This window comes from Sitophilus oryzae, unplaced genomic scaffold (assembly GCF_002938485.1).
Source record: "Sitophilus oryzae breed Bouriz unplaced genomic scaffold, Soryzae_2.0 scaffold_1297_pilon_pilon, whole genome shotgun sequence".
In the NCBI taxonomy this organism is placed as follows: Eukaryota; Metazoa; Arthropoda; class Insecta; order Coleoptera; family Curculionidae; genus Sitophilus; species Sitophilus oryzae.
In genome coordinates, this window is record NW_022145945.1 from 2,541,543 (window position 1) to 2,554,247 (window position 12,705).

A 12,705-nucleotide genomic window follows, 5' to 3' on the forward strand; every position below is an offset into this window, starting at 1 on the left:
GAAGAATAAACATAATTTAAGACAATGTTAATAAAAAGAAGTAATTTTCATTATTTTTACCAGTATTATTATATACCTGCTCAATTATTTATACGCAAAACTCATTGACACTAGTATACAAAATACAGGGTTATATTTTTATATAGTAATATGACAAAAAATAACAGTTACATGAAAACAAAAATAGAAACTTATCAATAACCCTGTATATTACACGAGAATAATTCCATTTATAGCTAAGAAATATAAACACTTTTTGTTTTATTTAAATATATTTATTCAATAAAAACAAAAACTTCGTTCGTATTTCTTAAGCTGTCACATCAATGAACCCGAATTGGCGTGCATCACAAGCAGGTTCAAACAAATAATTGACATACCCAAATTTGTAAATAATAAGCGACAAATGTATGTAATATGACATTTTACATGAAGCGTCTAGCCGTACTTTCCCATCCTCGCCTATGACTTTTTGTTTTATGTAACTAATCCAAAGTACCATCTGCCCATCATTTTAATGACAATTGTCATGTCAAGAAATATTATTGTAAAATCGATTATCCGTATGAGACATTTTACCTATTTTTTTTCTTTAATTTGCCTTCCCGTCTCTTCGCTTATGCTTTTAGTGCGCTAAAATTAAAAAAAAAATACATATACAGTGTGAGTATTTTAACAATTATTAAAATACAGGTTGCAATAGAGTATACTATTTCCATACCTTAATAAAATTAATTTAATGTGAACATTTAATCATGCTTTTTTATTTAAAATACATTTAATTACATTAAACTAAATTTTCTTCGAAATATTTCTTAGAAAAATAAAAAAATAATAAGTAAGAGTAAAATTTATTTAAAAAATATGTCCAGATTAAAATTGTTTAAAATTGAAAGCACCCGTTTAGTTAAAATAAATAACACTGTATATGCATTTTAATGAAACAAAATTTAAACAAGCAAAACGACATTAAAATGCTTTAACAATGCTTTAACCTGCAATCTGCCCGAACAGTCTGTATTCTTATTCTAACATTTTTAATCTAACGCTTAATTTTTTTTATTTATATTAAAAAAAAACAAAAATTAAGAGTACAGACTTGTAAAAAACGGCATGGCTCTTCATGCATATATATTATTTTTATTTTTTAGTTTTTATATTTTTAACCTAATAGGACGTTCCAAATTGCCAAAACTCGCCGAAATTATAATTATTTCCACTTAATTCTAATCTAGAAAATAACGGAATCTACAGTATTAGAAGTGCCATGCTTGTTTTTTCTTTTGATTTAGATCGTAGGAAAAGCATTACCGAACTTGACAGCTTATTAACGGGTTGATTTAGAAAACAAGCATACTTTTCGTAACGCACCGTATACGTGGGTTAAGAAGGTATGTTTTGTAGAACCTGTATATATGACGTTAAATCAACTCGACAATCAGGAACCAGCAATGTTATTAGCCCGGTATTTTTTGTATTTTGTAAATGTATATTGTTCTTTTTTTATTCAGTGTATATATACATATATCGTACGTCGAATGCAGTCCAAGAAGTGTTTTTGTATCTACAATTTTTTTAACCTGTATATTGTGTATATATATTTGTAATTTTTGTATGTAGGACAGTACCTGCGATTATACCGTAGTGAGAGAATAGAAAAATCCCCATTTTTCTATTAATTTCTTTTTGTTGTTCGTTTTGTCAAAACTTTGTCTATCTTTTTTGAAAATTCCTTTATATTATCATCTGTAAAATACGAATCATAAAAGGAAAAAATATTTTTTTTTATTTCCTTCTTCTATTACTAACACTGTGTCACCAAAATGCTGTCGCTATCTTTGTTGTAGTGTTTTTGCTCACTGATTTTCATGCTTATTTTCTGTTTTGTTTGTGTTTCTCAATTAATTTTTATAAAACTTTGTTCACTTTATTAGATTTTTTCTCTAAATTAAATTTAAAAAAAAACTCTAATTATGTTGTTATTGAGCAAAATAGGAATTATTTTTATATTTTTTTAATAAACACAGTAAATCCCTAAAAATATAACTTTATATGATTAAAACTAATTGGTATTAGAGAAACGAACAAGGGTTTATAAAATGTTATTTTTACTCATATCGAGGCACATGTAGCAATTAAAAATTAATTGCTATCTGTATCAAAAATTGGTCTATTTTAGTTTTCTATAAATATGTTTTTTTTTGTTTTTAACAGATCAACGATTTGAACAGCCAAGTTAATGACCTCAGAGGCAAATTGTGAGTATATTATACTGTAACAAATACTATAACCCTTTTTTATAAACTCCCCGGCACAAAATTCCGCCACCCTAAAATTTTGACTAAGTTTGATGTTCCGTTTTTTGCAATAAAATCAAAACACCCTGTGGAAAAAATGGGATGCGCATTTTGGATAAAAAAATACTTTCCTGTAATCTTAGAGGTATTCCTAACATTTCATTTTTTGAATTATCCTATTATCTCTATTTTTTATGAGCTAAACATTTTTAAATTAAAAGAATTTGTTGAAAATGTAGCTCTCAATGTCCACCGTTATATTGAGGATGTTCTGCAAGAAATTGTTGGTCTATTTGCCCCTACATTGCGCGGGGTAACGAGTACGAGTAGTTAACAACTATATCTGGATGAGATTGGACTACGAAGATTGGAATGACCTCCTTGTAGCCCTGACTCAAACCAATCGAACATTTTTGCGATGAACTTAAAAGAGCTGTTTGTCGTCGTCCTTTTTTACCACAACAGTTCAGTCATTGGGGATTTTTGCTTGGAAAAAAGTCCGGAAGTTTTGCAACTTTGCAGGTTTATAGGTTTTGGAGTCCTAACTAAAGTCCATAAAATGCACATTTCCAAGATGGCGCCCAAAATCGGTATTTTGTGAATATCTCAAAAACTATGCGTTTTTTCGCGAAAATTTGAGGAGAGCAAAATTAAAGAGAATAAAATTTCCTATAAAAAATATTTTATGAAAATTTTCGCTAAAGTCAACCGTTTAGGCACAAAATCCCTGGAAATTTTACAATTTTGCATAAAATATGATATATTATGTATAGTCGATTTTCCGAAATCAAATGTCGATTAGGGTTAACTAAAACTAGTTTTAGTTTAGTTTCTTGAATTTTGTCATAAAACAGTGGCGTATCATTAATTCGCTCATTAATTTATGAATAATTAATTTTAATTATTGAAAATGTGTACTTCTTTCCACACCACCCGCCCAAGGGGTAAAGTCATGGGGCGTTTATTTTAACGTGGTCTCCCCGGAGGCCTATTCCTCTAGGTAAATTAAAAACTTTAACTTATCTGTACAAGCCCGACGGACCTGGCTCTTTGATGTAAAGTCGATTGTGTCTGCTGTGCTGAGCTCATCAGGGTGGTCTCTCAATTCGTCCAACTCTTTCTTCAGCCGCCAGAGGTATAACTACAGGCAAGTCCTCTTCATCGGATTCGTCAAGTGACACTTCAGTGACGTTGTCACAGGATTTCCCATTGCAGTATGCACAAATCATTGATCATTTTAATCCTGCTTTTCTGCATCCGCAGGCTTTACCAAAGTTGTTGGTTTTGCATTTACAGGATAAAAATGCCTATAGGGATTTTGGAGCTGGATCTGTCAACGTTGTGACTGGAGTAATGCCTGTTTTTGTTTTCTTCCAACCCCATTCTTCGGCATCTTTGGTACAACCAGACCAATGCTGAATCTGGTGGTATGTTCGCAATGAATGCTGTCCAGCACGACAATTAATTATTCATAAATTAATTATTATTATATTAAACGAATTAATGATATGCCACTGTTTTATGACAAAATTGAAGAAACTAAACTAAAACTAGTTTTAGTGAACCGACATTTGATTTCGGAAAATCGACCATACATAATATATCATATTTTACGCAAAATTGTAAAATTTCCAGGGATTTCGTGCCTAAACGGTTGACTTCAGCGAAAATTTTCATAGAACCTTTTTTATAGGAAATTTTATTCTCTTTAATTTTGCTCTCCCCAAATTTTTGAGAAAAACGCATAGTTTTCGAGATATTTACACAATACCGATTTTAGGCGCCATCTTGGCAAGATGGCGGCGACGGCGGCAAGTCTGGAAATGTGCATTTTATGGATTTTAGTTAGGGACCCCAAAATCTATAAACCTGCAAAGTTTCAAAACTTCCGGACTTTTTTCCAAGCAGGCCCCTTTTTGGATCCCCAATGACTGAACTACAAACTTTACAAGAACTATGGCTAGCATTAAGGGAGATTCCTCCCTTAATGCTAGCCTTAGCTCTTATAAAGGGTTTTCTTGATCTATAGTTTGATATTTATCAAGCTATAAATCAAGAGAGAATAACTACCCTTCATTCATTCGATACGACGAGGACCTCGAGCTGTTATTGCTGCGAGAGGTGGACATATACGCCATTAAAATTATTATAAAATTGTTGTTTTTGTCAATAAAAGAACCTCTGAAATCAATACTTTACTTAAAAATGTGTAGCTTATAAAAGAATAGAAATAATGGGATAATTCAAAAAATGAAATGTTAGGAATACATCTAAGAATACAGGAAAATATTTTTTATCCAAAATGCCCGTCCCATTTTTTCAACAGTGTGTTTTGAATTTATTGGAAAAAACAACGTTGTGAGTTACCCCTGTATAATCTAAATTATATATTTCATCTAAATCAATTAATATAGTCAGTTCAAAAAATATTATAAAATAAAAATAAAATGTTTCCTTTGAATTTTACATGACTATTTGCTTGTCAACAGTGTCAAACCAACCCTGAAGAAAGTCTCCAAATACGAGAACAAATTCGCCAAGCTTCAAAGAAAGGCGGCAGAATTCAACTTCCGTAACCAACTGAAGGTCGTCAAAAAGAAGGAATTCACCCTAGAGGAAGAAGATAAAGAGGTAATAGCTTTAAAATTCAAACTAAATGGCAAATAAGACGTATATTTACCCCAATAAGGTCCAACCCCTTATATTTTATTTTTTAACTTTCAAGGTGTTAATTTTTTTAAATAAAATTGAAACAATACAATAACTTTTGCACGAATTCTATTTCGTAGAAAGTTGATTTTTTGATTTTTATTCTCGTATTAAATAATTCGCATAGATTCTAATTTTATAGACGAAATTCCAGAAAGTCTAAAACATTTTGCCTGTCTTTTTCCATAGATCCTTTTGTTTATATAAAATAATGAAAAGAATTTTAGACTTTAGACAGTCTTTTTTTGTTAGGACGCTTCTTAGAATCGATCCAGATTTGACAGATACTATAATTTTTGTCCATCATAAATTTTCGTCTGTACCTGTATGACTCTACTGAGTGAAAAAATATTTTTACTTTTTTTTATGTAAAAATAAGATCTCATGGTAAAAACCGCGTTGACTTATTGTTTTCCAGATATTTGGATTCGAAATAATCGACACAAGGCATAGATAGTTATTGGATTGAAATCCAAAAAACATTTGATTTAAATGCTTTATCATTTAAATGCTTTAAATGATAAAGGATCATGGATAATCATCATAATAAACTTGATGCTGTACCTGTGTACCAATATGATCTGGTTGTGTGGTAGAAAGTTAAATTTTTATGCATATTATATTTGCATCGATAAATTTGCAGCTTCTAAATAACGGTCTAGATAAATCATCTAGCTCATTTGCTAACTCAGAATTAGAGTTATTAGAGTTAAGCAACCTCGCATTTTCATTGGACATTGTCATATTTATTTCAAAACAATAATCAACGAGAATATTCGTTTAATTTAACCAAATTACTGTAAACCACTATAAATACGAATTGTTTGGTTAGGTTCAAAATTTTTTCTCTTCTTAAATAAATTTAAACGTTAATATCATTAGGCATTTGCATAAAAGTGTGTATTTTGGACGGTATTCCACATTTGCAGATTATTGAGAAAACAGAAAAATGAGTAGAGATTACAGAAATAAATTGAAAATAATATTTATATTAAAATAGCATTATATGTCACTTTCTCAAACATGTCTTGTCATTGTTTTTTACGTGGAAATTGTATATTTCTTTTGCTCGGTAGTTTTATACAGGTACGAACGAAAAGTTTTTACCCCGATTACTTCTAGACTATTCTACAAAATAGATATAAAAAATATTAACACCCTTAATATTACTATGACACTATAATATAGATGTGTTTTTAATATTCATACAATTCTCCCTTATTTTAATATTTTCCCCTTTTTTATTTCTTGCTCTAATTTTAACGAAAAATTAGCTCTTCCACACACACTTTCCGGAGTCCTGCTACAACAGTTTCTTAATTTTACAGAAACCAAAACAGGAAAAAGCTGAATGGCAGAAGAAGTAAATTTCCACCGATATTATTATCCTTACTATTTTTAATTTTCCAAAAAAACTATTATTTATTACACTTACGTATATATAACAAGCACAGAAAATTTTATTAAAAATACCTTAGGTATGTTTTATTTGGTCAAATAAAATTAATGTATTTTGAAAAAAATGTGGTTTTAATTCAAGCGTTTATTCAAAAACCTTCTGCTATTTTTTTTGGATTTTTTGAAACTGTTTTTACATTTTTGATACTTTTTTTTCGAATGTAAAACAGAGAAACACATTTTTGCATTTTGCTAATGCCTACTTATTTTTATCTTTTTTTTATGCAATCCTTTTTTTTTGAAAATATCTAAACGGCATACATAGTTTTTTTTAAGTATATTTGAGATGTTTAGTGCTTTTACTATGTTTGCCACTTTAGATATTCTTAGACAGGTGAGATATCTTCGAAGCTGATGAAGATTTGGGTTTGACTTCTTGTTTTGTTGTCTTTCAGATGCTGTACAATGTTTAAAAGCTACGCAATTATACAAAACGCAGGGTGTAAATAACTAAATTCAAGAATAGGAAATTATTTCCGTTTTAAAAATATAATGCGTAATAAATTCAATTTTCTTTTTTCTCTCGTATTCGACGCCATCACATGGAAAAAAAATTTTAGCAAAATTTACACTTTTTCTGTAAATTTACACTTTTTGTGTAAGCTTGCACTTCTTCTGTAAACTTACGCTTTTACTGTAAATTTGTACTTCTTCTGTAGATTTACACTTTTTTCTGTAAACTTACGCTTTTATTGTAAATTTGCACCTTTTTTGCAAAATTACACTTTTTCTGTAAACTTACGCTTTTACTGTAAATTTGCACTTTTTCTGTAAATTTACACTTTTTCTGTAAACTTACGCTTTTACTGTAAATTTGCATTTTTCTGTAAATTTAAACTTTTTATGCAAATTTACAGATTTTCTTTTTGCGGTGTTAGTGTATGTCGCATGCAATTTACACAAAAAATGTAAATTTACAGAAAACGTGTAAATTTATAGAAAAATTGTAAATTTGCAGAAAAACTGTGAATTTTGCTAAAAATATTTTTCAACGTTGGTATAGCAGCTCTCTGCTTTCGTAATTTACACCCTGTATATAATAAAATTGATATTTGATACCAGTTTGCAATGCTGTAACTCAAAAATTTGTGCTACATGCTTATACACTGTTTAGAATTTTGTTTGTTTATTCTTTAGTTACATTTTTCTATCTTGTATTGGTTCTTTTGGGGTTTAAATTTACCCAGGACTTTTTTGCATTTGCACACGCAAAAACTCCAAATATTTTATGAGAAAGAAACAGGACTATTAAAAACGTTTATTGGCACAATGTTTGTGACGCATTTGTATATCCATTGGCGTATCTAACATATACATAGTATTGATGAATTAAAGTAATGTCATAGTAATCGAAAAAAAATTCAATTTGAGAATTTTGATTTTAGATGCGTCAATGTGTTTTGTCTACTACGCTTAATTTGTTGATCAAAACATTTAGTCACGATATATTCTAACACAGAAAATATTTATTTTGTTATTTAATATTTCAGAAAAAGCCAGACTGGTCCAAGAAGGGAGAGAAGGTACAAGAAGTTGAAGCATGAACACCCTAATTTTAATCCAACTCGTATTTTTTATCGTTTTTGTTCCATTACACTATAACCATGTTCCGTAAAAGTGTTGAAATGTTGTGTTGTCCCGTATTGTGACAATCACCGTTCACTTTGTCTATCTATCAATCCTTTATTTGTTTATAATAAAACCTTATTACATAATTAAAGCTGTTTAAGTGTGTTTACTGTGTCTTATTTGTTCTTTCCCTGTCACTTGTCACTTAGGATTAATTTTTTTTAAAAAAGAATTCAAGTAATTTCAAAAAATTACACACATCCACCAAGATATCCCGAAACATTTAATTTTCAACTACACTCACCGGCAAAAAAAACCGGCCACTAAAAACTAGTCCCAATTTCAAAGTTGGATTTTTCGTGAACCACTCATTAGATTTTGATGATTTTTTTTTAAATTGAAAATTAATTCCTTCTTAACGGATGCTACGTCAGAAATTTTTATTCCGAATTTATTTTGAGCATATACAGGGCACAACAATAAGACGAAGTTTTTTGCAGCAGCTGTGGTAGCTATTGCTAAATCAAATCATATTGTAGCCTCATCTTTTGTGAGCATTTTGTTCTTTTAATCACGATATTATCTCTGTTGTTATTGGAGATACGCTGCTTTAAAACAAACGCCTCGAAAAAAGCCATTTACTCCATTGCTCAATATCCCAATACACATATAAACGCGCAAACTGAAGACGTGCTTTACGATGTCTTGGAAGTAGCTGGGGTCCTATGGCAGGCCTCCTTGCAGACAAGCTGTTTTCTTTTAGTCGTCGACGGATTATTCTCTCACTGACTTGAGTCCTACAGCAGATGTTGATGCTGAAACGCTGTAATTCTACGATTTCGTAAAGTATTAAGGACAATAAAGCGGTCGTCAATGGAATTTGTCTTCCGTTTTCTTCTGGAGCCCACTCGCCTGGTAAAATTTTCCGTTTCCATATACCGATTCCAGGCATCCTGGACCGTTGTTCGAGGTATACCCAGGGTTTAGGACACATAACGTTGACTTTGGCCATCCTCAATTAAAGCCACAATACGAGCAACATCCGTCACAGATAATGGCATTTTTTAATATGACAACCGTCGTTGTCATGTTGCAAATACTCATAAATCCGTTTTCGCTTATGTCGCGTCGCCTTGATTATTTACACATAAAACGTTCTGCCTGTGAAGCATGTTTCCGAGACGTTTGTTTTAAACAAAGTGTGTCGTGATTAAAAAAACAAAATGATCACAAAAGATGAGGCTATAATATGATTTGATTTAGCAATAGCTACTACAGCTGCTGCACCCAACAGGGTGTTTTTTTTCCATAACAAGGGGCCGTCCTCTGCTGGAAACACTGCGACCTGTGAGGGCTATTGTGTTTGTCCCCCTTCTATATCTGCACCCATTCTCCTATCCCTGTGCCCTGCACTAGCTTATGCAGGTCCTTGATAGGATGGGAGCATAGTTCCTCTGGTTCTAGCCTAGCTTTCCCAAATAAAGAGTGTCGCTTGCGATCCAGAGCCTCGCAGTGACATATTATGTGCTCCGCTGTTTCAGGATCTTTATCGCAGAGTCTGCAGCAAAGAGTTCCTTGATACAGGTTGAGCTTGTTCAGATAACTCTTGACAGCCATGTGTCCTGTCAAGAGGCCTGTTGTAATCCGCACTTTATTCCTGCTAAGCATTAGCAGTTCTTTTGCGGTTTTAGAGCTAGGTCCTTGGATAAAAGCCTTGCTGTGCCTGTGCCCCTGTCTGTTTCTCCAGTGGACATTGTGCTTTTCCTTGATTGTTTTAGTGCACTACGGGCCATACATTTGGGTATTCCCATTACTGGCTCTGGACCAAGATAGGATGCGGATGATCCCTGCCTAGCTAGCTCATCTTTTTTTTTGTTGCCTTGGATGCCGCTGTGGCCCGGCACCCAGGTGTTACAAAGTTCGGACAAAAAACATCGTCTTATTGTTTTGCCCTGTATATGCTGAAAATAAATTCGGAATAAAAATTTCTGACGTAGCATCCGTTAACAAGGAATTAATTGACGATTTAAAAAAAAATCATGGTTCTAATGAGTGGTTCGCGAGAAATCCAACTTTGAAATTGGGACTAGTTTTTAGTGGCCGGTTTTTTTTGCCGGTGAGTTTATATTTCTTTATAAGTGTATTCAGAAAATAAAGCAAGAGATCGTAAAAGAGTGTTCAGCCATCGTTAAAAATTACGTCATCAATTTTTGTCAAATATAAGTTTTAGGGTGTGTCTGAGATCAGATCATATTGTTTAGAAAATTTTAAGAACGTTCCTATAATATTGATTGAGCGAGTTCCGTTTTTTTTCGGCATTTATTAATTTTTTCTTGAACTCTTCATCAGTTACGATCCCTTTAGTTCCAATCCTTTAGACTATTCTATTATATCTAAACCATCCGCAACTAGCTATATTATTTAAAAACGTTATGAATTTGTATTTTATAAAGGAATATTACACCTATGCATTGTACTTACTTCGTATACGGAGTCCACGGGCAAGAATGTTCTACCAGTGTCTCCTTCTCGAGAAAAATAATTTATAAGCTTAGGAATGAGCTCTTGTTCATTTTGGTTAAATCTTTCAGGCATTTTTGCAATAAAAAAAATTGTATTTTGTTTTACAGCAAGAATCAAATTTTAATTTTGACATTGATCGATATCCGTCAATAAAATTATAACCCCAAATCAAACGACAATGACATATGCTAAAAAGAATATGCAGTAATTTACGAAATGCCGTAATGACGAAATGACGTCACCAATCTCTATCATCTGGTTGTCAGGTGATCGAGAGAGTTCGAAAATATATGACGTCACGTTGAACAATGGCTGAACATTCTATATTTTTGCTTTTCGCTGGAAAATACAATTACTTTTTTTAATTACACACTTGAATTTCAATTATAGTTAAGGCGTTATTGCTAGAACTAGGTTATATGTTAGAATATAACCTAGTTATAGCATAAGATCGAAAAAAACGGTGTCAATGACTGCTGGGAAATGACAGTCAATGACAATTTTAGCGAGCTCAATCCCTAACCTTCGTTATTTGGCCCGTAATCTTCTGTATTTTTTAATGGTGTAGTTTAAAATTCGGAAATAAATCATTTTTGAAATAGATTTGTGTGTCTGGCAACGCTCCATTCTTTTTTAATCTCTCTATAATTAGTGTTAATTTTTGTTTTAAGTCAAGTTTTATGTCAATTTTGAGTAAATAACGTCTAGGCATTGACCACGCCAATTTGAAGCCGTTTTTTTCGATCGTTCAGTATTAACCTATGCTGATTATATCATATTCATTGACATAATAAAGAATAAAAGATATAACTAATATACATTGATATAATTATATTTTATGTAATGTAATAAAAGGATGGTAGTGTTTCTTCACAAAAGCGATCAAAAATTATTTTCAATTCTTTTTTCAAAAATTCTAATCCTCTAATTATTGTTGTTCTTAAATATAAATTTACAAAAAATAGAACAGAAAAATATTTAATTATATTTTTTACTTTATTTTCAGGAGGGAGGTAAGAAATGTCTTTTTATAATTGACATGTGATACAAGTAAGCATAACTAAAAATATCCGAATAGTTATACAAACAATATCTAGAGTCTAGAGTTACATACAATATATTTCATGCTCTATAAATAACTATAGAAATGCTATTGTATTTTAAGGCAGGTCTACACACAATTATAGTCTAGTATAAACGGACATTAACTAATCTTCATAATACACCTAGTAGTTCAATCATTGGGGATCAAAAATGGGCCCTGCTTGGAAAAAAGTCCGGAAGTTTTGCAACTTTGCAGGTTTATAGGTTTTGGGGTTCCTAACTAAAATCCATAAAATGCACATTTCCAGATTTGCCACCGGCGCCGCCATCTTGCCAAAATGGCGCCCAAAATCGGTATTTTGTAAATATCTCGAAAACTATGCGTTTTTCGCAAAAAATTGAAGAGAGCAAAATTAAAGAGAATAAAATTTCTATATGAAAATTTTCGCTAAAGTCAACCGTTTAGGCACAAAATCCCTGGAAATTTTACAATTTTGCTATCGGGTTTAAATAAAAAAGTAAAAAGTAAAAAAATAAAAAAGTATGATATACATACTATAGTCGATTTTCCGAAATCAAATGTCGATTAGTGTTCACTAAAACTAGTTTTAGTTTAGTTTCTTCAATTTGGTCATGGAAGAGTATGGTATCATTAATTCGCTCATTAATTTATGAATAATTAATTGTCGTGCTGGACAGCATTCATTGCGAACTTACCACCAGGTTCAGCATTTGTCTGGTTGTACCAAAGATGCCGAAGAATAGGGTTGGAAGAAAACAAAAACAGGCATTACTCCAGTCACAACGTTGAAAGATCCAGCTCCCTAGTGGCATTTTTATCCTGTAAATGCAAAACCAACAACTGTGGTAAAGCCACAAATGCCTGCGGATGCAGAAAAGCCGGAATAAAATGTTCAATAATTTGTGCAACTGCAATGGGAAATCCTGTGACGTCACTGAAGTGTCACTCGAGGAATCCGATGAAGAAGTGTTGGACTTGCCTGTAGATATCCCTCTGGCGGCTGAAGATGAAGAGTTGGACGTATTGAGAGACCACCCTGATGAGCCCAGCACAGCAGACACGATCAACTTTGACATCAATGAG

The 12,705-nt window shown here is 31.9% G+C and overlaps 1 protein-coding gene across 6 annotated transcripts in view; it reads left to right on the plus strand.

The window, feature by feature from the left end:
* LOC115874551 (troponin I 2-like) overlaps window positions 1-12,705 on the plus strand; it is a 66,659-nt gene that overhangs the window by 32,175 nt on the left and 21,779 nt on the right. For all 6 annotated transcript variants that reach the window (XM_030889730.1, XM_030889729.1, XM_030889727.1 and 3 more), the window contains 4 exons: window positions 2,215-2,258; window positions 4,787-4,928; window positions 7,955-7,987; window positions 11,563-11,569. In XM_030889730.1, the coding sequence (XP_030745590.1) occupies window positions 2,215-2,258; window positions 4,787-4,928; window positions 7,955-7,987; window positions 11,563-11,569 (226 nt within the window). The remainder of the gene's footprint in view (window positions 1-2,214; window positions 2,259-4,786; window positions 4,929-7,954; window positions 7,988-11,562; window positions 11,570-12,705) is intronic.